The sequence below is a fragment of the Hypanus sabinus genome, chromosome 6, assembly GCF_030144855.1.
Source record: "Hypanus sabinus isolate sHypSab1 chromosome 6, sHypSab1.hap1, whole genome shotgun sequence".
Classification (NCBI taxonomy): Eukaryota; Metazoa; Chordata; class Chondrichthyes; order Myliobatiformes; family Dasyatidae; genus Hypanus; species Hypanus sabinus.
The window spans coordinates 173,484,903-173,510,039 of record NC_082711.1 but is presented as its reverse complement, the minus strand read 5'-3'; the positions used below and the strand labels follow the sequence as shown (position 1 = coordinate 173,510,039).

General features: G+C 44.9%; 1 protein-coding gene across 2 annotated transcripts in view; it reads right to left on the bottom strand.

The window, feature by feature from the left end:
- dph1 (diphthamide biosynthesis 1) overlaps positions 1–25,137 on the bottom strand; it is an 808,652-nt gene that overhangs the window by 376,103 nt on the left and 407,412 nt on the right. For both annotated transcript variants that reach the window (XM_059973587.1, XM_059973586.1), the window contains one exon: positions 3,038–3,192. In XM_059973587.1, the coding sequence (XP_059829570.1) occupies positions 3,038–3,192 (155 nt within the window). The remainder of the gene's footprint in view (positions 1–3,037; positions 3,193–25,137) is intronic.

The window sequence follows — 25,137 nt, the reverse complement described above, 5'->3', positions numbered from 1 at the left end:
TTTGTTTGAACTAAGGAGAATGGGAGGAAGGAGAGAATTTAGACAGTGGAACTCTGCCTGCACTAACTCACTGTGATGTTCTCTAGGGGAATGAGTTTGAGATGGCGTCGGCACTGAGAACAGAACATTGTAACTCTGTGGCTTTAGCAGATAACGTCCATCTCAGGTATCCATGACAAAGATGCACCATAAACCTCCCCTGCTCCTGGCTTCCTCATGTACACTGGACCTTACTCTCGTAGGATGCAGCAGCTTAGGAATCACAAGGTGAAAAATGCCAAGTTTTCCAGAGGGAGCTGGGTGATAAGTCTCCGGATACTGTAGGGCTACGGTGCAGTGGGTGGCATTGTTTGAGAGTCAGGCTGAGGGTACATTGGAAACAGGACAGGGAGGCCAGATTTCTGAGGTCAATGCTGGAGGGACGGTGAGTTTAGTGTGGGGAAAAGCTGTTGCCATGGTGAGGTTACGTCGTTACTAAGGGTAATGCTGGTGTCAAAATGGGTTTTGTGCAGAGAGAGACTTAGGAAAGTATTTTCATCATACCTTCAAACTGTCTCCACAAAATCCTCCAAATTCACTTGAGGAATTGTGTACAGTTCTGTTCACTCTATTACAGGAAGCTAGTGGAAGCTTTGGAAAGGTATATTTCCAATTGTGGGAGAGTGGGGCCAAAGGGCACTGTCTCAGAATATCTATTAGAATAGAGATCAGGCGGAATTTCTTTCGCCAGAGAGTGGTGAACCTGTGGAATTCATTGCCACAGACAGCTGTGGAGGTCAAGTCCTGGGGGTATTATTTAAAGGGAAGGTTGATAGGTTTTTAATTAGTAAGGCTGTCAAAAATTACAGGGAGAAGGCAGGAGAATGGGGTTGAGAGTGATAATAAATCAACCATGATGGAGTGGCAGAAAAGACTTGATGGGCCAAATTTTCTGACATGTCTTAAGCTGTTAAGTTTACGAGAATGGTGTCTGGGTTAAAGTGCATGAGGTAAAAGGAGAGGTTGGACAAGTTTGGGCTGGTTTTGTGAACTATCAGATGCCGAGGGAGATCTGATAGAAGTTTATTGGGTAAATAGGGTAGGCATAAATAGGGTAGATTGTCAGAATTGAGTAGAAATGTCAAATAGTAGAGAACATGCATTTAAGGTGACAGGGGGAAGTTTAAAGGAGATGTGCGGGGAAAGCTCTTTACCTGGAGAATGGTAGGCTCCCTAAAGTGGGTTGCCGGGGTGATGGTGGAAGTAGGTATGATAGTGAGAGGCTTTTAGGTACACTCACAAAATTTCAGGGTGAGGGCATGTGATTGATGTACAGGCAGAAACGATACAGTTTAATTTGGGATCATGTTCAGCACAGACATCGGGGCTGAAGGGCCTGATCCGGTTCTGAGTTCTCCAGTAACGTAGTGGTTAGCGTGACACCATTACAGTTTGGGGCCTTCCAGGTTTCAGAGGTTAATACCGTCTGTAAGGAGTTCACAGCTTCTCCCCGTGAGCACATGGGTTTCCTCCAGATGCTCTGGTTTCCTCCCACAGTCCAAATACCATAGGACCATAAGACATTGGAGCAGAATTAGCCCATCTGGCCTATTGAGTCTGCTCTGCCATTCCACCATGGCTGATCCTACAACTCAATCTCATACACCGTATCCTTTGATGCCCCGACCGATCAGAAAATAATCAGAATATATGCACAGACTTGGCCTCCACCGCAGTCTGTGGCAGAGCATTCCAAAGATTTACTACTCTCTTCACAGATTTACTACTCTCTTGACTAAAAAAATTCTTCCTTACCTCTGTTCTAAAAGGTCACCCCTCAGTTTTGAGGCTGTGCCCTCTAGTTCTGGGTACCCCCACCAGAGGAAACATCCTCCCCACATCCACCATATCTAGTCCTTTCAAAATTCAGTAGGTTCCAATGAGATCCCCATGCATTCTTCTAAATCCCAGTGAGAATCGGCCATGCTTCCAAAGCCCACAATATACTCATCCAAGTCTGTACTTCTTTGGAACGTGTAAGGAAATTCTGTACATCTTTGAACGTGTAAGGAAATTCTGTACATCTTTGAACGTGTAAGGAAACTTACACGGTCAGGGACAGGAGGTACAAACTCCTTACAGAGAACGGCAGGAAATGAACCCAGATCTCGTAGCTGGCTTTTTAAAGCAACTGCGCTAACGGCTGCACGAGTCTGCAGTTCCCACACTGGCCACCTCAGGCCCCGCAGACCAAGGTAGAAGCAATGTAGTCCTCAATCCCGAGGGAGCAGCTTGTAAGAGTGAACGAGCTAGGACTTTCCTGTTGGGGCATAGGAGGATGAGAGGTGACATATAGAGGTGTAATGGATGATAAGAGGCATGGATCGAGAGGACGACCAGAGGCTTTTTCCCAGACAGAAATGGCTAATCTGAGGGGTCCCAAGGCAGCGTAGCAGGTTCACAATGCTATTACACCTCGGGGTGCTCCAGAGTTTGGAGTTGCATTCCAGTGCAGTTCTGTAACGAGTCTCTATACATCCTCCCCGTGGAACGTGTAGGTTTTCTCTAAGTCCCCTGATTTCCTCCCACCATCCAAAGACGAACTGGATTGGTTAAAAGGTCATTGTAAATTGTCCTGTGATTAGGTTAGGGTTAATCAGGTTTGATGGGGATTGCTGGGCGGCCTGGCTCAGAATCAGAGTGAACATCACCGGCGTATGTTGTGAAATTTGTTGATTTTATGGCAGCTACTTCACACTGTATCATTAAATAAATAAATATTTAAGATGATTGGAGGAAAGTATAGCAGGGGTGTCAGAGATAAGTCCTTTACAGAGAGAATGGCGGATGTGTGGAATGCCTTGTCATGGGATAGTGGCAGAGGCAAATACATTAGGGACATTTAAGAAACTATTAGATGGGCACATGGGAGAATGAAAATTGGAGAACTAAGCGGGAGGGAAGGGTTAGATTGACTTTAGAGTAGGTAAAAAGTGTTGGCACAACATTGAGGGCTGAAGGGCCTGTACTGTTCCATGTAGCCGTGGAGCTCCCTCACCTGCAGTGCTGCCACAAACTGGATGGTGCTGACTAGCGCCAGGGCCGAGCCCCGGGGGAAATTGAAGCGAACCGTCTCGACAAAGTGTGTGCTGTCGATCTTGATATCCACGAACACATACAGCATCTTTATTCCGGCCGTGGCATCAATTGGAACTGGAGGTAAGAAGAACAGCGGGTGAGTACGACAGTGGAGACACAAGGGACCAGATGCTGTAATCCAGAACAACGCACAATCTGCTGGGGGAACTCCAGACTGAGCAGTGCCCATGGGGGCGGTGGGGGTGGGGGAAGGAATTGCTGACACTTCAGGACCATACTGCATGACCTGCTGTGTTCCTCCAGCAGATTGCTTATTACTGGCAGGGAGCATCATTGCAAAGATCCGATCTTCAGCAGTTTTATTTGTTGAGTTTATTGCCATATACACCAGGGTGCAATGAAATTCCTTGTTTCTGTGAGTAAGCAGTAGAGGTAGGAATAATAAATACAGTGATAAGCACAATAACAACAGAATAGTGCAAAGGAGGGCCACATGGTAGCAGAATGCTTTACAAAGCCAGCGGTCGGGATTCAATTCCTGTCACAGGGAGTTTGTACTTTCTCCCTGTGAATGCCCGGGACTCCTCTCAATGGTCCGGTTTTCTCCCACATTCCAAAGATGTACAGATTAGAAACAGTTAGTGAGTTGTGGGCATGTTAAGCATGGTGACACTTGCGAGCTGTCCCTTTCTCTTCTCTTCACCTGCCCATTACCTCCATCCGGTGCCCCTCCTCCTTCCATGGTCCACTGTCCATTCCCATCAGATTCCTTCTTCTTAAGCATACTACCTCCCAGCTTCTGACTTCATCCCCCTTCTCCCGCCCACCCGCCAGCTTGTCCTCCTCTCCCTCCCCCCCCAACCTCTTATTTCGGCTTTGTCTCCCTTCCTTCCCAGTCCTGATAATGGGTGTCAGCCTGAATCGCCGGCTGTTTATTTCCCTCCATAGATGCTGCCTCACCTGTCAAGACCCTCCCACATTTTGTGCGACTGTCGCTCAAGAATTCCAGCACCCGCAGAGTTTGGTGTGTTTATGTACGTGTCTTTGCTTCGTGCTTAATTCATTGTGAGGAATGTCTCTCATTTTGTGTTCCTTCAACCAATGGATATGTGGCTGGTGTTTTTTACATCAGAAGTGATTAGTTGGAGTGCTTTCCCGTTCACATCCCATTAGAGTGAATGTGATTAAATCTGCAAAGGTCAGGTCAGACTGCATTTAGTTTCTATAAATTAAACACCGCTGCTTCCTCAACCCCTTTCCAATACCTTGGGGTCTTGCTTCAGTTGCAAGAAGGCGACTTAGACCTTAAGAAATGGGAGAAGAATTAGGTCTGCCCATCAGACCTGCTCTGCCATTCTATCATGCCTGATTTATTACCCCTCTCAACCCCATTCTCCTGCCTTTGATGCCCTTACTTATCAAGAACCTATCAAACTCTGCTTCAAATATATCCAATCACTTGACCTCCACAGCCATCTATGCCAATGAATTCCACAGATTCACTACGTCTGGCTACAGAAATTTCACCTCATCTCTATTCTAAAGGGACGTCCTTCTATTCTGAGGCTGTGCCCTCCACTCCTAGACCTTTACGTCGTTGGAAACACCCTCTCCACTCTATCTAGGCCTTTCAATACTTGGTAGGTTTCCATGAAAGGCCGCCCACCCCATTCTTCTAAACTCGGGCGAGTACAGGTCCAGAGCCATCAAACGCTCCTCATAGATTCAAAGTGCAGTTATTATCAAAGAATGGATAAATCATATAACCTTGAGATTTGTTTGCTTGCAGGCAGCCGTAAAGCCAGAAACATTAAAGAACCCAATTATAACTTAGAACATAGAAATCTACAGCACATTGCAGACCCTTCAGTCCACAATGTTGTGCTCACCATGTAACCTGCTCTAGAATTTCCCTAGCGCATAGCCCTCTATTTTTCTAAGCTCCATGTACCTATCTAAGAGTCTCTTAAACAACCTTATTGTAAACGCCTCTACCACTGTCGCTGGCATTCCACACACCACGCTCTGTGTGAAAAACTTAACTCTGACATCTCTTTTGTACCTACTTCCAAGCACCTTAAAACTATGCCCCCTCATGTTAGCCATTTCAGCCCTGGGAAAAAGCCTCTGGCTATCCACACGATCAATGCCTCTTATCATCTTATACACCTCTATCAGGTCACCTCTCATTGTCCATCACTCCACAGAGAAAAGTCCAATTAAAAAATAAAGATCCAATGCGTACAGAGAAAGAAGAAAAAAAGATTATCGTCTTCTTAATCCTAATACCCCTACCGGGGTATAGCTGCCGACAGTAACTTGCCAGAGTCCTCTGTCCTGGGCCAGTGGTTCAAGTTGTCCCCAGATGCAGCCCATCTTTCTGTGTATCCTTCCTCTCCCAGGGCCGAGGTCTTTGGAGCTTCTGTTGGTGTTTCTGTAGCCCTGGGTTTTTAACAGGACGAAGTTTCTTGCCCTCCTTCTTTCGAAGCTGGGCTTGGGCATGTCCATGGAGAAGTTATAAATGATCCTGGAGCAGTTTAATAGGTTGGCACACCCATGGCCTGTACTGTGTTGTACTGTTCTACGTTCTTAACTCAGCATGTCGAGCACAGTTCCTCCAGCAGGTTGTTTGTTGAACCAGATTCCTGCATCGACAGCCACTCATGTCTACAGGTTTACAGAAAGGTTCTAAAGTGGTGGCGGTTCTGGGCCTGCTGTCTGCCTTGTGGCCAAACCTTTGGGATTGTTACAGGGACCTCTTTAAAGCACAGTGGATGGGATGAGAAGCAGGAGGGTACTTTACTATCTAGACATGAAACTGAGAGACCAGCCCTCTTCTGATGTCCACACAAAGGCAAGGCAAAGTGTGGGACGGCACCACAGTGTAGCAGTCAGCATAAAACTTTGACAACACCAGTAACCTGGGTTCAATTCCTGCAGCTGTCTGCAAGAAGATTGTATGTTCTCCCTGGGACCACATGTGCTCTGGTTTGTCCACACTACAAAGATGTATGAGTCAGTAGGCTAATTACATGGGGGTGTAACTGGGTCACGCAGACTGGGCTGGCACGGCCAGTTCTATTTATTTATTCATTGAGATACAGTGCGAATAGACCCTTCCAGCCCTTTGAGCCCCACTGGCCAGCAACTCCCAATTTAACCCTGCAACAATTTACAATGACCAATTAACCTACCAACTGGTACATCTTTGGACTGTGGGAGGAAACCAGAGCAATCGGAGGAAACCCACATGGGGAGAACGTACTAACTCCTTTCAGACAACAGTGGGAATTGAACCCGGGTCACTGGTATTGTAAAGCGCTGTGCTAACCACTACCCTACTGTGCTGTCAGATGGAGATAGATGGGTAGGCAGGTAGATGATAGATAGAAGTAGATATCGAAAGCCTGATTTTCTTTCCACCTGGATTCGTACTGGGTTCCTGGATTGATCCTGCCTGAAGCAGGCTAATTCACCATGGTATACAAGAAGGAAGAAGAGGGGTTGAATCAGTCTCATAGCAGTCCGTTCCATCAAGCCCTTGGACTTTTATTAAGACTCTGCCATCAGGTCGCAGAAAACCAGGCAAGCAATTGATCAACCTGTGGTTATGGAAGGCAACTTGGCACGACAGACAGCGATGAAGGAAGTTAGACCTGCTCTGGCACTGTGGGTTTAACATTACAGAATACACAGGCCTGTAGTGTTCCTTGGACCTCTCGTAGGGGACTTAATGGATTGGCTGATCAATACAGTGGAACGTCAAGGGCCCCATTAACTCCTCATTACTGCATTAGTAAACCAACAAAATACTGCCAGGGCTCAAATCAATACTGAGCCCAGCACAGATGGAAGCTGAGTTCAAACCTGTAAAAAAAATGAGCAGGAAGAGAAAAAAAATCGGCATTGAAATTACTCCTCACAGAAGGAAGTGCATCCTCATGTGAGGCATGGTTAGAAGATGATGTCCCAAAGGGTTAACTCCAATTCACTGTCAACTGCTCAAGCTCCCAGGTCTTCTGCTGCTGCTCTCTTAAGTTTAACCAATCTCCCTCAAACGATAATCAGCTTGTTTCTAAACTGTGGAACTCAATACCAAAAACTATAAGGGATGCCGTCTCAGTCGACACTTTAAACGCCAGCTCAAAACCTATTCATTTGACCTTGCTTTTAACTAACATCTTTTTGTCGTTTATTTTCACATTTGAACCTTAACCCATTGTAAAGCACTTTGAATGACATTGTTTTATTTAGTGATACAGCGCGGAATAACCCCTCTCAGCCCTTTAAGCTGTGCCACCCGAGCAAACCTACAAGCCCAATCAATCCTAACCTAATCACTGGATAATTTTTACAATGAACAAATAACTTACCTGGTATGACTTTGGACTGTGGGAGGAAACTGGAGCACTGGGGAAAACCCAGGAGAGAACATTCAGACACTCTGCACAGACAGTACCAGAATGGAGCTCCAAACTCTGGGATACCCCAAGCTGGAGTACCGCCGTGCTAACTGTTATGCTACTGTGATGCCCAAAAAGTGTATGAAAAGTGCTTTATAAATAAATTACTATTGTTATTAACTTGGTCACCCAGGCATATGAGAGAGAGGGCCTCACAGTTACATCAGCAAATCAGAACTCAACTTGTCCAACTACAACTCCAGAAAACGTACACCTGTCTCGGAGGCTGGCTCCCAATGAAGGAAGGCATTCACCATCACCTTCGGGGTGTTGGCACAGCTTTAACGCTTTACAGCGCCAGTGATTGCAGTTCAATTTCTGCCACTGTAAGGAGTTCGTACGTTCTCCCCATGACTGTGGTGGGCTTCCTCTGGGTGCAGCAGTTTCCTCCCACATTCTAAAGATGTACAGGTTGGAGTTGGTAAGTGTGGGCATGCTACACTGGCGTGGAAGCGTGGTGACATTGTAGGCTGCCTCCAGCACATTCTCCGACTGTGTTGATGCAAACGAAGCACTTCACTTTATGTATCAATGTACAAGTGACACAGAAACACGAGATTCTGCAGATGCCGGAAATCCAGAGCAAAGCACACAAAATGCTGGAGGAACTTTGCAGGTTAGGCAGCACTGACGGAAATGAATAAATAGTCGATGTTTCGGGCCGAGCCCCTTCATCAGGACTAACAAATAAAGCTAACCTTTATCTTTAGATCTCAAACTCAGTACAAAACTTATGAGACTGCTATGATTCCTGCCCTGCCTCTCTGTGACAGGACTGCCGACAGCATGCACCTTATGTAACTCGAAAGATAACGCCAAGATACAGCCTCGGCAAGATTTACCAAATTTACTGAATGAACAGGCAAGCCTACGGCGGTGTCCTCTCCTATAACAGCCTCACATTGATGTCCTAATTACACAGAACTGGCTCCACTGGGCAGGTCAGGTCAGTTGTATGTCTGGTACCCCTCTTGAAATAAAGAACCATCTTGGTGGACAGTGGAAAAGATGAGAGAATGTGTTCAAAGCTTCCTTGTGTGTGTCTTATGAGGATAGGCTGAGCAAGCTAGGCCTTTTCTCTGTGCAGTGAGAGGTGACTTAATAGAAGCGTACAAGACGATAAGAGTGGACGGCCACAGTATTTTTCCCAGGGTTGAAATGGCTAATACGAGAGGACATAATTTTAAGGAGAAAGTACAAACTTCTTAAGTGACAGCAGTGGGAATTGAATCCTAATCTTTTAGCTGGCATTGTAGAAGATAACACTAACTGCTACGCTGCCATGCTACCCCATTATGCTGCTGTGCCACCTTTGCTCTGCTGTTGGCCTTATGTAGAAGATTCTAATGCCACTGTTTTGGAGAATGGCCAGTGAATTCTCCCTCAAGTATCCTTGTGCAATATTGACTTCTTCATCTCTTCAACAGCATTTCCCAACAGGGCCTGCTGGTGGTGTAGTGGTATCAGCACTGGACTTCAGGGCAGATGGTCCTGAGTTCAAACCCAGCAGTATCTGTGTGGAAGAAAGGTCTGGCAATCTATTTCCACATCTTGCCATGTAAACCTGATGGTCCCTGAGGTCATGAAGAGTCGGACTTGACTAAATGACTGAACAATAACAATTAAAGTACATTTATGTCATCATAAACAACCCTAAGATTCACTTCCTTGTGGGCATACTCAATTAATCTATAGAATAATAATAACCATAACAGAATCAATGAAAAACCGTACCATCTAGGATGTTCAATTAGAGTGTAAAAGACAACAAACTGTGCAAATACAAAAATAAAGAAGTAATAATAATAAATAAATCAGCAATAAATATTAAGAACATGAGATAAAGAGTCCTGAAAAGTGAGTCTACTGGTTGTGGGAACAGTTCAATAAAGGGGCAAGTGAAGCTGAGTAAGTTATCCCCTTCGGTTCAAGAGCCTGATGGTTGAGGGGTAATAACTGTTCCTGAACCTGGTAGTGTGAGTCCTGAGGCTCCTGTACCTTCTTCCTGAAGGCAACAGCAGGAAAAAGGCATGTCCTGGGTGGTGAGGGCCCCTGATGATGGATGCCGCTTTCCTGCTAGTGTTTCGGATAGAAGGTTGCGAGGGTTTTACTTGTGATGGACTAGGCTATATCCACTACTTTTTGTAGGATTTCCCGTTCAAGGGCACTGGTGTTTCCATGCCGGGCCGTGATGCAGCAACTTCTAACAACCTCTTTCCGTGTTAATTTTACTTCAGAAGTTCCTTCATTGTCAATGATCCAAAATTCTGGAACCTTCCTTCTGAACAATCCTGCTTGTGCCCCTCAGTGCCCTACCGCTCACTGTGCAAGGCGTGTCCCGGTTGGAAGTGCAACACCTCACACATCTGCCAGTTTTCAAGCTGGTCCAGATCCCACTGCAAGTCGCTATAGTTTTCCTCACTCTCTACTACATCCCCTATCTTGATGTCATCCACAAATCTGCTGATCATCCAGATTGTTGATGTAGATGACAAACAACAAAGGACCAGCACTGAACCCTGCGGCACATCACTAGTCACAGGCCTTCAGTCAGAAAGGCAACCATCTACTACCACTCTCTGGCTTCTCCCACAAAGCCAGTGCCTAATCCAGTTTACTACCTCATCCTGAATGCCGAGCGACTAAACCTTCTTGACCAGCCTCCCATGCGGGACCTTGTCAAATGCCTTTTTGACATAAGGTCCATGTAGTGCCATTCCAAAGGCATATGACAGCTACTGGTAGTTCAAAAGGCACGAGATTCAACTAAAAACATCACTTATAGCATCTTTTCTGAAGCAAATTGTGGTCAACTATCACTGCAGACAGTGAGGAGGTAGAAGGAGGTGAGGCTGGCTTGGAGGATGAGCCATGCTGGGGCGTTAGCGAGGCGCAGTGTGTTTGAGCTGGGGTCGCAGGTGGAGTTGGTTTTGCTGCCAGAGATTGCATAAACAATTTGGAAAAGAGTTGAGGCAGAAGAGTTCCGATGACCATAAGACATAGGAGCAGAATTAGGCCATCTGGCCCATTGAGTCTGCGCCACCATTCAATCATTGCTGATCCGTTTTTTAAAAATCTCCTCCTCAACCCCAGTTCCCGGCCTTCTTCCCGTAACCTTTGATGCCATGTCCAATCAAGAACCTATCAATCTCTGCCTTAAATACACCCAACGACCTGGCCTCCACAGCTGCCCATGGCAACAAATTCCCCACCCTTTGGCTAAAGAAATTTCCCTGCATCTCTGCTTTGAAAGGGGACTCCTCCATCCCGAGGCTGTGCCCTCTTGTCCTTGACTCTCCCACCATGGGAAACATCCTTTCTACATCTACTCTGTCTAGGCCTTTCAACATTCGAAGGGTTTCAATGAGATACCCCTTATCCTTCTGAATTCCAGTGAGTACAGACCCAGAGCTATCAAACATTCCTTGTATGATAACCCTTTCATTCCTGGAATCATCCCTGTGAACCACCTCTTTACCCTTGCTTCTACGGTTTGCATGATTTTTAACCCAGGTGTGAGGTTGGGTTGCTTCAAGCGCTGAGCCAATTGGGAGAGATCGAGAATGGTTTCGGGCTGGGCAGCCCAAGTGTACCGTGGCGCCGTGGTCTGGTTCCCAGGGCGAGGCACTACCTGGTGCCTGGAGAATTCAAACGCCTGGAAGCCCGAAATTCAGGAACAGAGGCGATGGTCAGATTGATTTTGCTCCCTCTCCCGCGAATGCTCGTTCTTTCTTCGCAGCACCAGGGCTCTGAACAGGTCTGGCTGCTGTGTGTTTCTGCCCTGCTGGAACTGAGGCTCAGTCCTACTGCAACCGCTCTGGGAGCAGATCTGTGATCTCAGTCTAGTTCAGAATGCTCTGGCTCTGGCTTGCTTCTATGGTTTGCATGATTTGTAGTTTTTTTCTCTCTTTCTCTGTGTAGTGGTTTTTGTTTTTTTTAAACTGGGTTATTCAGGTTCCTTGCTTTGGGGCTGCCTGTAAATGGGCAAATCTCAAAGGTGTATAATTTATATATTCTTTGATAATTAATGTGCTTTGTTTCTTTGAATTCACTGCCTTGCCTTCATCAACTTTCCTGGTAACTTCATCGGAAAGTCTGTAAGATTGGTTAGACACGACCTACCATGCACAAAGCCATGTTGAATATTCCTAATCAGTCGATGTCAATCCAAATTCTTGTATATCCAATCTCTCAGAATACCTTTGAATAATTTTCCCACTACTGATGTCAGGCTCACTGGCCTATAATTTCCTGGTTTATTTTTAAAGCCTTTCTTAAATTGCAGAATAACATTGGCTACCCTTGAATCCTCTGATACTTCACCTGCCACTAAGGATAATTTAATTATCTCTGCTAGGATCCCAGCAATTTCTGCAATTGCCTCCCACAGGGTCCGAAGGAACACCTCGTCAGACCCTGGGGAATTACTTTACTTTGACTTTTTGACTGACTTTCACAGGATTAGTTAGGAATGGACAAAAATCGCAGTCACATCACACTTGAAGCATTGTGTTCAGTTCTGGTCACCCTGCTGGATGAAGGATGTTGTTTAACTGGAAAGAGTGCAGTGAAGATTTACAAGGATGTTGCCAGGACCTGAAGTTCTAAATTACAGGGAGAGGTTAGACAGTTTAGCATATCATCCCTTGGAGTGCAGCTGACTGAGAGGGGATCCTGTGGAGGTGTATAAAATCATTAGGGGCATAACTAGGGTGAATGCACCCAATCTCTTTCCCAAGGTTGGGGAATCAAGAACTAGAGGACATAGGTTTAAGGTGAAAGGGGAGAGATGTAATAGGAACTTGAGGGGCAACGCCAGTCAGACAGGTACATTGTATAGAATACTATGGGTCAAATGCTAGTAAATAGGACTAGCTTGGATGGGCATAAACCAGATGGGCAGAGCGGCCTGTTTCTGTGCTGTATTTCTCTGGCACTCTTTAGAAAGAAGACCTTTAAGTTCATTTTTTTATTTAGGGACACAGCACGGTAACAGGTCCGCCTGACCCAATGAGCCTGCGCTGCCCAATTACACCCACGCGGCCAATTAACCTACTAACCCGTACATCTTTGGAACATGGGAATCATTAATTAGATTGCAGAGTCGTTTATCACATCCCCATTTTGGGATCTTGCTCTGCAAAAAATCGCCTTCTGCATTTCCTCCATTATGAGTAACCATGATTTAAAACCGTCGGCTGCAGACACCGCGGCTACGATGAGATGTAATTTCTCCCTCCGCCCAGCTGTGGAACGCGTGTATCTGTAATTCCGCCATGGTACAACCCAATCTTTGCCCATGTTCCCTACGACAGTGTGACACTTTCAGTCTAGCCTTGTAGTCTCTCCGGGAGAGAACTGTAAAAATTAGTGTCAGGTATGAGAGCAGCGCCTGCACTGTGGACCCAGCCCCCACTGGGAAATACTCTTTAGCTGCTGCAATGCATTTCACTTAGGATGCTTAGGAGCTGTCAGAAGACAGGAATCCATAATCCCCTTTGGCCTGTGCTGAATGCGAAGCAAAGATGGCAGAGGTCAGTGTAAGGTGCTTTAATGCTCCCCGCTACCCAAAGTACTTGTAAAAGAAAAAAGTCCCGATTGGTGGGAGAGAAATGAAGTTCAAAACTACAGACGTTCGGGGTCAGTAACCTTCACACTGAAGCAGCTGCTTCTCTCTGCCTGCCTGCCATCTGCATTTAATGAAACTTCATAAGGAGCTGTCTGCGCAAGAGGGCTGAGTGGTGAAGGACAGCGCAGACAAAGCCAGCACTCTGCAGTGCCCCAGCCAGCACCTCCCGATGCACTCTTCCTCCCTTCTCCCTCCACCTGCAGTCATATGACCCATTAAAACAGAATCCTTGAGAGATAAAGAAAGGCAGTGAAGCATATTGCAACTGTATGATAGAAAATATTCCTCTCGAAGGTCTCCCTTTTATTTTTATTTAGAGATACAGCCCTGTAGCAGATCCTAGCTCAATGAGCCCATTCTGCTGATTCCACCCCTGTGATCAATTAGCTCACTAACCCATACGTGAGAGGAAACCAGCGCACCCAGAAGAAGCCCAAGCGGTCACAGGCAGAACGTACAAACTTTGTACAGGCTGTGGCGGGAATGATCGGTGATAGTGCAGAGATACAGCAAGGTAACAGGTCCTTCTGGCCAAATGAACCCAAGCTGCCCAGTTACACCTTTGTGACCAATTAATCTCCTAACTTTTACATCCTTGGATTGTGGGAGGAAACCAGAGCACTGGGAGAAAACCCACAGAGAGTACAAACAAACTCCTTTAAGGCAGCGAGCGATGGGAATTGAACCCGGGTCGCTGGCACTGTAAGCGTTATATTAACTGTGCAAACATTTCAACTGAGGTTTCACCAGTCTTTCTCCATCCCAAATATCCATACTTTTAAGTACAATTATCAGTTCTTTTTAAGTATGTACTACTGGTTCACGGGGAGAACATACAAGCTCCTTACAAACAGCAGTGGGAATTGAACCTCGGTCACTAAATGCTGGTGCTGTAAAGCTTTACACTAACTGCTACGTTATTGCACCGTGTCACAAAGACAGATTGGACAAACTAGATCTGCATTCCTGGTATGGGGGGTGGTTTGGTTGAGGTATTGAGAATTTTGCAAGGACCTGACAGGAAAGGAGTAGATGAACAATAACTTTCACATCAAAGCTAGGCATTCATATGTTTGGAGCAAAAAGGCAAACTCAGGAGAGTCAGGCAGCACCTGTGGAGGGAAATGAACCACTGACTTTGAAGGGGCCAGATGAAGGCTCCTGACCCCAAATAGCAACTATTTCCCTCCGCGAGTACGCCTGACTGACTGAGTTCCTCCAACAGCTTGTCTTTAGCTCCAGATTCCATCATCTGCTGACTCTTGTGCTTTCATTCAGAAGTTAGTGAACTCTTGTTCACACTATGAACGATTTTCCCAATAAATAGATTCTATTCTCACCTAATAACTTTACATCTGTGATCAACAATATTTTCCTACACAAGGTTGTAAAACGATATGACTCAAGGTGTTCAGATTTAGTCCAGATGTCATTTCACTGGATTGTCTTTGAAAATTCATGTATTTCCATCCAAACTCTAACCATTAACATCTGTGTGTGTGTGTGTGTGTGTGTGTGTGTGTGTGTGTGTGTGTGTATCTGTGCATACATGCAATTTTGTGTGCGTCAATGCATGCACTCGCTGTATCTGTGCATGTGTGGTATGTGAGTGTGTGTGTCAGTCTGTGAGTGCATGGTGTGTGTGTGCATGTGTGGGTGTGGGTGTGGGTGTGTGTATGTCTGCGTGCATGTGTGTGTGAGTGTGAATGCAAACGACTGGTCTTAATTTAGAGATTGCAAAGGATCACAAGAAGTAGCTCTTGTATCTTGTAGATGTTCTGCTTTGCATTTATTTAAAACCAGATTTTCTTAAAACGAGATTTTCTTTTCCACTTCCTCTACACAAACCTAGTTGAAAATCATTACTGCGCCCACAGATATTCAAAATTTGATATAAAAAAAATTTGTTCCTTATTAAAAAAACATTTCCAGTGAGTGCGTTTTCACGCTTCTCTCTCAGCAGGGTGCCACATTACCAATGCAACCTGCCCACCTCAATATGGCATCTGAGGAATTCAGTAATTGCCTGGAAATGGTGCCCACATCGGCTGGGGGAGTATTAAGGCAGAAACAATGGTGCCTAATGTGGCGAGCTAATCAAATGCTATTGTAATACTGCTTTATCTACCTCATACTGACAGTCCTCAAGGGAAGAGTGTTCTGTGGACTCATAACTCTTCAGACGTTGGTTGGGATGGGGAGGGATGTGAGCTGGGTTGGAATTTTGAACCTTAAGGGCAATCAACCGCAGGCATGGTAGTCAATGGTAAAAGATAATTGGATAACATCTAGTGGGAAAAGAGAAAGATTTTCTTGAATCAAAATCAGAATTAGATTCATTATCACTGACATATGTCATGAAACATGTTGCTTTCTGGCAGCAGTACAGTGCAATACATAAATATTCTATAAATTACAATAAGAAATATTACATATATATATATATAGTATACACAGTACCTGCAAAAGTCTGTGGCACGCGCATGAACACACACACACGCACACACACACACACACACACACACACACACACACACACACACACACACACACACCCTCCCCCCACCCAGGCTTCCTAAGACTTTTGTACAGTACTGTAATTTTACGTATTACACTGTGCTGCAACCACACACACACAAAAAAAACAAATTTCATGACATGTGAGTGATGATAAACCTGATTCTGATATGGGTCTCCATTGTGGACTGAGTGGGAAGGGGGCAGGGAGAGGGGAATTATGGTTGGGGAAAGGGGAAGGGAGAGGGGGGAGTTGGAAACATGAGAAAGACATTCTGTAATGATCAATAAACCAATTACTTGGAATCAAATGACCTTGCCTGGTGTCTCAGGGCTGGGTGTGTCTGCACCCATGCGATCCCTGCTCTTGGCATTCCTACTCTGCCATCTCTTCCACACCCCTCCTGCATCTTTACCCTCACCTTTCCCAACATCCTTTGCTCCAGCCAGATTTACAAACTCGCTCCCCACTCCACAATGTCAAATACAAAACTGTCCAAAAGTCTTAGGCACTCTAGCTATATATATTTGCCTGAGACTTTTGCACAGTACTACACACACTCATACACACTCATATATATACTGTATATAGACATGTATATAATCAGTATCTAAGTATTGCAAAATGAGAGCAAGTATAGTGAGGTAGTGTTCACGGAGCATTCAAGAATTTGATCATGAGGGGAAGGAGCTGTTCTTCAAGCTCCTGCACCTTCTCTTTGATGGTAGTAATGAGAAGAGAACACGTTCTGGGTGATGGGAGTTGTAAACGATGGATGCCACCTTTTTGAGGTATCGCATTTAGAAGATGTCCTTGGTGGGGAGGCTAGTGCCCATGATGGAGCTGACTGAGCTTACAGCTTTCTACAGCTATTCCTGATCCTGTCCCTCCATATCAGATGGTGATGCAACCAGTTGGAATGCTCTCAATGGCACAACTGTAGAAACCTGCTGGAATCTTTGGTGACGTACCAAATTTCCTCAAACTCCAAATGAAATATAACTGCTGGTATACTTTCTTTGTAATTGATGTAAGGCTCAGTAAAGACAGTGGGAGCAGATTCAATAATATTGAGCTATGGGATTGAAATTAAATTGGATACTATTGTTGAAGAACTAGCAGAGATACGATGGGCTGAAGACTTCTCAAAGCAGCAGCCACATGACATCAAGAGACAGACACTAACCAAAATGCAAAATACAGCCTTGCAAGAAATGACAAACTGTATTCAGCCTCCAGGTTAAAACAACTGAGCAATAAAAAAATAATCTCAAAAAAAAAGGACTTGCTTTGTCACTGGCGATTGATGAATAATTAAGAGAAAGAAAGCCTGACTACGGATCAGCTAAATGTTCATTCCACTTTCACCCACAGCACTCAGCTGCAGGACTGACCTGTCTCGCATGTAAAGGACAAAAATATTTTGACTATCAAACAAACTGTCATTTCAGAGAGATTTGCAGAAATTACCAGTTACATCAAACTGCATTAGTAATTTCCCTCTCAGGCATCAAAGTCGTGGGCAAATAATGAACTGTTGACGTGCAGCGTCTGAAGAATGAAAAGCCTTGTTTACTGGATTATCTTTAAGGTTTGTTTTTATTTTATCCTTCCCATTGGGAGTACATAACAACCCACCATGCAAACCGATCTACCAGACACCGGGATTGAGCTGAATTAAAGGTTAACCTCTGGGTCCCTGACACACATGCACAAATCCAGGTCACAGAGCAAAAATCACAAGGCAGTAAGAAATCGGGCACTGAAATTTTACATTTCAGACGTGCAGATTAAAGTAAGGGATTCTTTAAAGTTCAAAGTGAATAGCAACTCCATTACAGTTTGGGCATTCTGGAGTTCAGAGTTCAATTCCGGCACCATCTGTATGGAGTTTGTACATTCTCCCTGTGAACTGCGTGGGCTTCCTTTGTGGGCTCCAGTTTCCTCCCATGGTCCGAAGACATTAGCAGGTTAACTGGTCATTGTAAGTTGTCCTGTGATTAGGCTAGTGTTAAATAGGTGGATTGCTGGGTGGTGGGCCTGAAGAGACTGTTCTGTGCTGTATCCCCAAATAAATAGATAGATGGATAAATGAATGAATCTACAAGATTATGAGAGGCATAGGTGGGGTGGATAGTCAGTACCTGTTTCCCAGGGCACCAATAGCAAACACCAGAGGGCTTAGGTACAAAATTAAGAGAGGAAAGTTTAGGGGAGACATCGAGGGTAAGTTTTTTACACAGAGGGTTGTGAGTGCCTGGAATGATTTACTGGGGATGGTGGTGGAGGCTAAAACATTAGGGGTATTTAAGAGCCTCTTGGTCAGGCACATGGATGAAAGAAAAATGGAGGGTTATGGGGTAGTGTGGGTTTAGTACTTTTTTTTAAGGATTATATGGGTCGGCACAACATGGAGGGCTGAAGGGCCTGTACTGTGCCTAGTGTTCTATGGTTCTAATGAATGATCAAAATACAGAGATTTGTTTTTTGCAACCTTTCACAGTAGACCAAAGAAATACAATAGAACCAATAAAAAAACTACACAGACACTAGCAAATAACTGATGTGCAAAGGAAGACCAATTGTGCAATAAAAAAATAAATAAACAAGTAAATAAATACAGAGAACATGAAAGTGACTCCATAGGCTGGGTTCAGTGTTGAGGTGAGTGAAGTTATCCATGCTGATGGCTGCAGAGTAATAACTATTCCTGAACCTGGTGGTGTGGGACCTCGGGCTCCTGGACTACCTTCCTGATCACTGCAGCAAGAAGTGAGCATGGCCTGGATGGATTCTGCTTCCTTGTAGATGTGCTCAATGCTGGGGAGGGCTTTTCCTGTGATGGACTGGGCTGTATCCACTATTTTTTTGTAGGCTTTTCAGTTCATGGCATTCCATTCCATATGGCTGTCAGAAAAGAATCATTCAATCTCATAATTAAACAATTTATTATTCAAACAGGAGAGGTGGTTAGGAGTCAACCATATTGAAAGGTTTTGCAGTAAAGTAGTGACTACAACAGGGGGGACATCAGCGAATTGGTGTTAAGGAAGGCAAATGCAACGTTAGCATCCATTTCAATAGGACTGAAATATAAACACAAGAGTGTAATGCTGAGGCTTTATTAGGCATGGGTCAGATCGTGCTTGAAGTATGCACTCCTGATAGAAGAAAGGATCTGCTGGAATTGGACAGGGTCCAGAGGAGATTCACAAGAACAATCTTGGCAATGAAAGAGTTAATGTATGAGGAGTTTTGATGGCTCTGGGCCTGTATTCACTGGAGTTTAGAAGAATGAGAGGGGATCTCACCGAAACCTATCGAATTTTGAAAGGTCCAGATAGAGTAGACATGGAGAGGATGTTTCCTGTAGGACCAGAGGGCACAGACTCAGAATAGAGGGATGTCCATTTAGAAAAGAGATGAAGAGCAATTTCTTTAGCCAGAGGCTGGTAAATCTGTGGAATTCATTGCCACAGACACCGTGGAGGCCACATCATTGAGTATATTTAAAACATAGATTGTTTGATTCTTGATTTGTCGAGGTATCACAAGTTATGAGGTGAAGGCTCTGCATTAAGCATTATTATCTCCTCACAACTAATCAATGAGCTCCAAGACCTGGGCCTCAATACTTCCCTGTGCAATTGGATCCTTCATTTCCTCACTTGCAGACCCCAGTCAGTTCGGATTGGCAACAACGTCTCCTCCACAATCTCCATCAGCAGAGATGCACCAGAAGGCTGTGTGCTTAGACACCTGCTTTACTCACTTTATACTTTTGACTGTGTGGTTAAGGGCAGTTCCAAAACCACACTTCCAGTTTGTTGGCAACACCACTGCCGTTGGTCGAATCAAAGGTGGTGACAAATCAGCATATAGGAGGGAGACTGAAAAACTGGCTGGACGGTGCAGCATAAACAACCTCAGCAAAACCAAAGAGCATTTTATTGACTTCTGGAGAAGTCTGGAGAAGCCTCTCCAACGCTTGATCTCCCTCATCGGGGGAATCAGAGGTGGACAGGTCAGAAACATTATATTCCGTGTTGTTATCATTTCAGAGGATCTGTCCAGGGTGCAGGACGCTCCTACCATTACAAAGAATGCACGGCATCTAAAACTTTGACAAACTTTTATAGATGCAAGGTGGAGAGCATACTGACTGGTTGCAACATGGACTGGAGTGGAAATCCAGAGCAACACACACAAAATGCTGGCGGAACTCAGCAGGTCAGGCAGCATCTATGGAAATGAATAAACAGCTTAGGTTAAAAGGTCAACCCAACATAGTGGGTGAGAGGCTGTACTGTGCTCTGATGTTCTATTACCAACACCACTTGTGTATGCATCAGGGTTACACTGAAGCAAAAGTTTGCTTCATGGCAGCAATTAACACATGATGAGTTCTGACAGCCTGACTCAAAAACAGGGGCAGATGAGCCAAACCCAATGAATTATCAAAGCTGTAATGATGTTATAATTGTGATTGAGTACAGTGTCCAAGATGAGATAACGGGATCATCTGTTTCTGTCATTCTGCAGGTAATCATGAAGTATGAGCGGAGAGTGGAGGGTGAAAGTGGAGAGTGGCTTGAAATCTCGCATGTGGAAACTCTAACTTGACCCATCAACACGGCACGAAAGAGGATGCAACAACGTAAAGAGCAGGTTCACCCACTTTTCCGTTTTTATTTATCGTGAAGCAGGTGGAGACCTATACGAGTGGCACTAGTTAGAAATTTGAGGTGTATGTGATGTCCAGGGAGGGGTACCACCCATGGTGAAGTGGTTTGTGGTGTCCATTGTGGGGCAGCTCATTCACCTTTGATCTCCACCGGAGTCTCTGCTCTCACCTGTGGCTACAAATAGCTTTTTGCATACAACAGCAACCACACCTTGGTACACTGCTTCGACAGGCGGGCTAAGCCAGGGGAGGGTAGCCGGTGGGTCCCATATTCTGGTGAGATGGGGACATACCTGTCTTAGAACGTGAAGTCAGACCTGGCAGATGAGATCTACAGTGAGATCCAATGGCCAGAAAGGCCGATCTCCAACGTTCTGTGGAAAAAGATGGACATGGGAAGGCACAGAAGAAGTCATGGTCATCCACTGTAACCAGGGAAGACCCCAGTTGTTCTGACTACTTGTACCACTGGACCCCGGACGTCTGAGATTGAGGGAGTGGAACCGTCCCAGTGCAATGGCTTTTTAACGTTAAAAACTCTCCAGCACAGGTTTCCTGTTATCATCGGAATCGATGGACAACCAACCAAATCAATCAATTATAAATTCATACCATGCTCTCTCAACGTAACGCCGAGATGCTCCTGTGCCATCAGACACGACGCCTTCCAGAAGGGACGTGAAATTCAAGTCTTGTCATCCCTCTCAAACACTAACCCACATTTATCAGAGAGCTGAAGAGTTTTCCCCAATCATGTTTTGGTTAAGGCCACTCCTAAAATGATGGGGGAAAAACTATATTTTCTCAAATAATTAAATCAATTATGAAGTTCCTTACAATATTCCAAGAGCATAGAACATTACACCGCAGTACAGGCCCTTAGGTCTATGAGGTTTTACCAAACGTGTGACCAACTCTAAGATCAATTGAATCCTTCCATCCCACAGTCTCCATTTCTCTTTCACCTGTGTATCTCTTAAATGTTCCTAATATATCTGCCATTACCACTATCCCTGGCAGCCTGCTCCATGCACCCTCTGTGTAGAAAAACCACCTCAGACACCAACCTCCACCATACACCTCCAATCACCTTAGAATTATGCCCCTTCGTATTAGCTATTTCCACCATGGGAAAACATCTCTGGCTACCCACTCGGTTTATGCCTCTCTTGCACATCTCTACCAATCTCCTCTCATCATCCTTTGCTCCACAGAGAAAAACCCTAACTCACTCAGTTTATCCTCATAAGCCATGCTCTCTAATCCAGGAAGCCTCCTCTGCACCCTCTCCAAAGCTTCCACATCCTTTTTATAATGAGGTGACTAGAACAGAACTCAATACTCTACGTGTGGTCTAACCAGTGTATATGGAGCTGCAACATTACCTCAGGATCAGGAAAAAATGTGACACAGATATAAGGTAATTCTGTCAAAGACGTTTCTGCAGTACGTTTTGTTCAGGGCTGTGTTGGAGACAGAGGAACAGAATCCTATACGTTAGAGAGCATGGGATTGAAAGCATGTGGAAGAAGTTGTGCTCACAGTCGGCCATGCCCACACATGCAATCAGAGCAGGCATCAGCATAGTCATAAAAATTGGATGGATTTCTCCAATCTTCTTCGTACAGAGACAATCTGAAAGCAGCTGGCTGGGAAGCAGGAAAGAAGGAGTGAAAAGATACAAAGGGATGTGAATTGGAATAGAAACGGATTTACTATTGACTCACGTGCTGAGATAGGATGAAAAGCTTGTCTTGCATGCTGTTCATACAGATCAAATCATTACACAGTGCATAGAGGTAGAACACGGTTAAAACAATAACAATGCCAAGAAAGTGCAGTGCAGGAAGACAGCAAGATATCAAATCATAATCAGGGAGATTGCACCAGTGACCCCTGTTTCCATCCAAGGGGTCAGTGTGGACATAGTGGAGGATTACAAATACCTGGGGATACCAATGGACAATAAACTGGACTGGTCAAAGAACACTGAGACTGACTACAAGAAGGGTCAGAGCCGTCTCTACTTCCTGAGGAGACTGAGGTCCTTTAACATCTGCCGGACGATGCTAAGGATGTTCTACGAGTCTATGGTGGCCAGTGCTATCATGTTTGCTGTTGTGTGCTAGGGCAGCAGGCTGAGGGTAGCAGACACCAACAGAATCAACAAACTCATTCGTAAGGCCAGTGATGTTGCGGGGGTGGAACTGGACTCTCTGACGGTGGTGTCTGAAAAGAGGATGCTGTCCAAGTTGCATGCCATCTTGGACAATGACTCCCATCCACTCCATAATGTACCGGTTAGGCACAGGAGTACATTCAGCCAGAGACTCATTCCACCGAGATGTAACACTGAGCGTCATAGGAAGTCATTCCTGCCTGTGGCCATCAAACTTTACAACTCCTCCCTTGGAGTGTCAGACACCCTGAGCCAATAGGCTGGTCCTGGACTTATTTCCACTTGGCATGATTAACTTATTATTATTTAATTATTTATGGTTTTATATTGCTATATTTCTTCACTATTCGTGGTTGGTACAGCTGTAACGAAACCCAGTTTCCCTCGGGATCAATAAAGTATGTATGTCTGTCTGTCTGTGAGGTCAAGAGTCCATCTTATTATACTAGGGTTAGGCTTAGAGTGACCCAGAGGTTCCTGCAGAGGACAAAGGAAGGGCTTTGCTACTCAGACTGACAAGACGATGATATCTAAACGGGGAAAATGGGCCCATGAGCGGGTGAAGAAAGTATTGCTTTACAGGGGTTACAGAGGATTGGTGAGGTGAGTGTGGGGAAGGGAAATAGATGCTGAAGGTGACCAATGATAGCCTGTAAGGATGCATGGGGTAAAACAGTATTGATGCACACCGGCGTAGCAAAGTTAGGGCAAGACTTGTTTGAGCAGGATAAATCTACAATTGAGGACAGGCACCACGGAAAACATACAATGAGAGATTGTTTTTTCAGCCCTTTACTGGCCATTGTGCCAGACCGGTAGAATTCATCTAAACAGCTACAGCTTGATGGTTTGTGAAAACCATCTCACGCCCTTCCAAAACCACAATGTGCAACGCGATGCTGATAATGCAAAGATATCGGGAGACAGTCAACAATGAGCTGTTTGTTGAGAAAAATCTGTTCAGCCTTTAGCAAAGACTGAGTTGCTGGAGGAACCCTGAAGCATCTGTGGGGTGGTGACAGAGGCAGATATAATGGAGGTGATTAAGAGATCCTGAGACAGGAACATGGATAGAAGTGAATGGAGGGATATGGACCACGTGCCGGCAGACGGGATTAAGTGTCATTAGCTTAGTTTGACACAACATGGTGAGCAGAAAGGCCTATTCCTGTGCTGTACTGTTCTATGTTCTGAGCTACAAGGTAAAGAGATCACTGTTTCAATAATGTAGGAGTGCCAGAGAGGCACAAAGGTTCACAGCAAGTTCCCAGCGGTGTTAAAAATAGATCTTTCTCCATATAAAACCATAAGACCATAAAGTATAGGAGCAGAATTAGGCCATTTGGCCCATCGAGTCTGCTCCGCCATATCATCACGGCTGATCCAATTTCCTCTTGGCCCCAATCTCTTGCCTTCTCTCCATATCCCTTCATGCCCTAACTAATTAAGAATCTATCAACCTCTGCCTTAAATATACCCAATGACTTGGCCTCCACAGCCACTCGTGGTAACGAATTCTACAGATTCACCACTCTCTGACTAAAGAAATTCCTTCCCATCTCCATTCTTGATATATTATTCTCCAAAGACCCCTCAGTCTTAAATACACTATAACTCAGTCTCCTGAGGTCCCTGTGGTAGAGAACGCCAAAGATTCAGAGCTTGCTGAAAGAAGATAATTCTCAGTTTATCTTTGTGTGTGTCTTTCTCCTGGTACAATGCAGCCTAGTTCTAGATTTTCTATGAGAGTAGACAACATCACAAAATCTACTCTGTGGGCCCCCAAACGGATCCCATCCTCTTGGGGATGGAGGTCCTATCTGATTTTTCTAAACTCTAGAAGGTACAGGCTTACTCTGCTTAGCCATTCTTGATAAGAAAACCACATCATCCCAGGAGTTAATCCAATATTAGCTACATTGCCTCTGAGACAATCATATCATAGAAACATAGAAAACCTATAGCACAATACAGGCCCTTTGGCCCACAATGCTGTTCCAAACATGTACTTACTTTAGAAACTGCCTAGGTTTACCCATAGCCCTCTAATTTTCTAAGCTCCATGTATTTATCCAGGAGTCTCTTAAAAGACACTATCGTATCTGCAGCCACCACCGTTGCCGGCAACCCATTCCACGCATTCACCACTCTCTGAGTAAAAAACTTACCCTTGACATCTCTTCTGTACCTACTTCCAAGCACCTTATAACTGTGCCCTCTCGTGTTAACCATTTCAGCCCTGGGAAAAAGCCTCTAGACCATCCACACGATCAATGCCTCTCGTCATCTTATACACATATACTTTTTTATTACAATATCATTTGTAGTACAAAAGTAACCATACAGTAAGTCTAAAGTACCTGGAGGAAACATCCCTCCCTCGTCCTCCAAGCACTTCACAATCCTTTTCCAAGACTTCCCTCCTCTGTACACTGGCCATCCCACCTCCCGACTCTGAATCCATAATGCAGGGTTTCGACCAGAAATGCTGACTATTCCTTTCCTCCCACGGATGATGCTCAACCTACTAAGATCCTCCAGCTGATTGTAAAGAACTTCAAAAGTACTTTAGATAGAAAGATACGT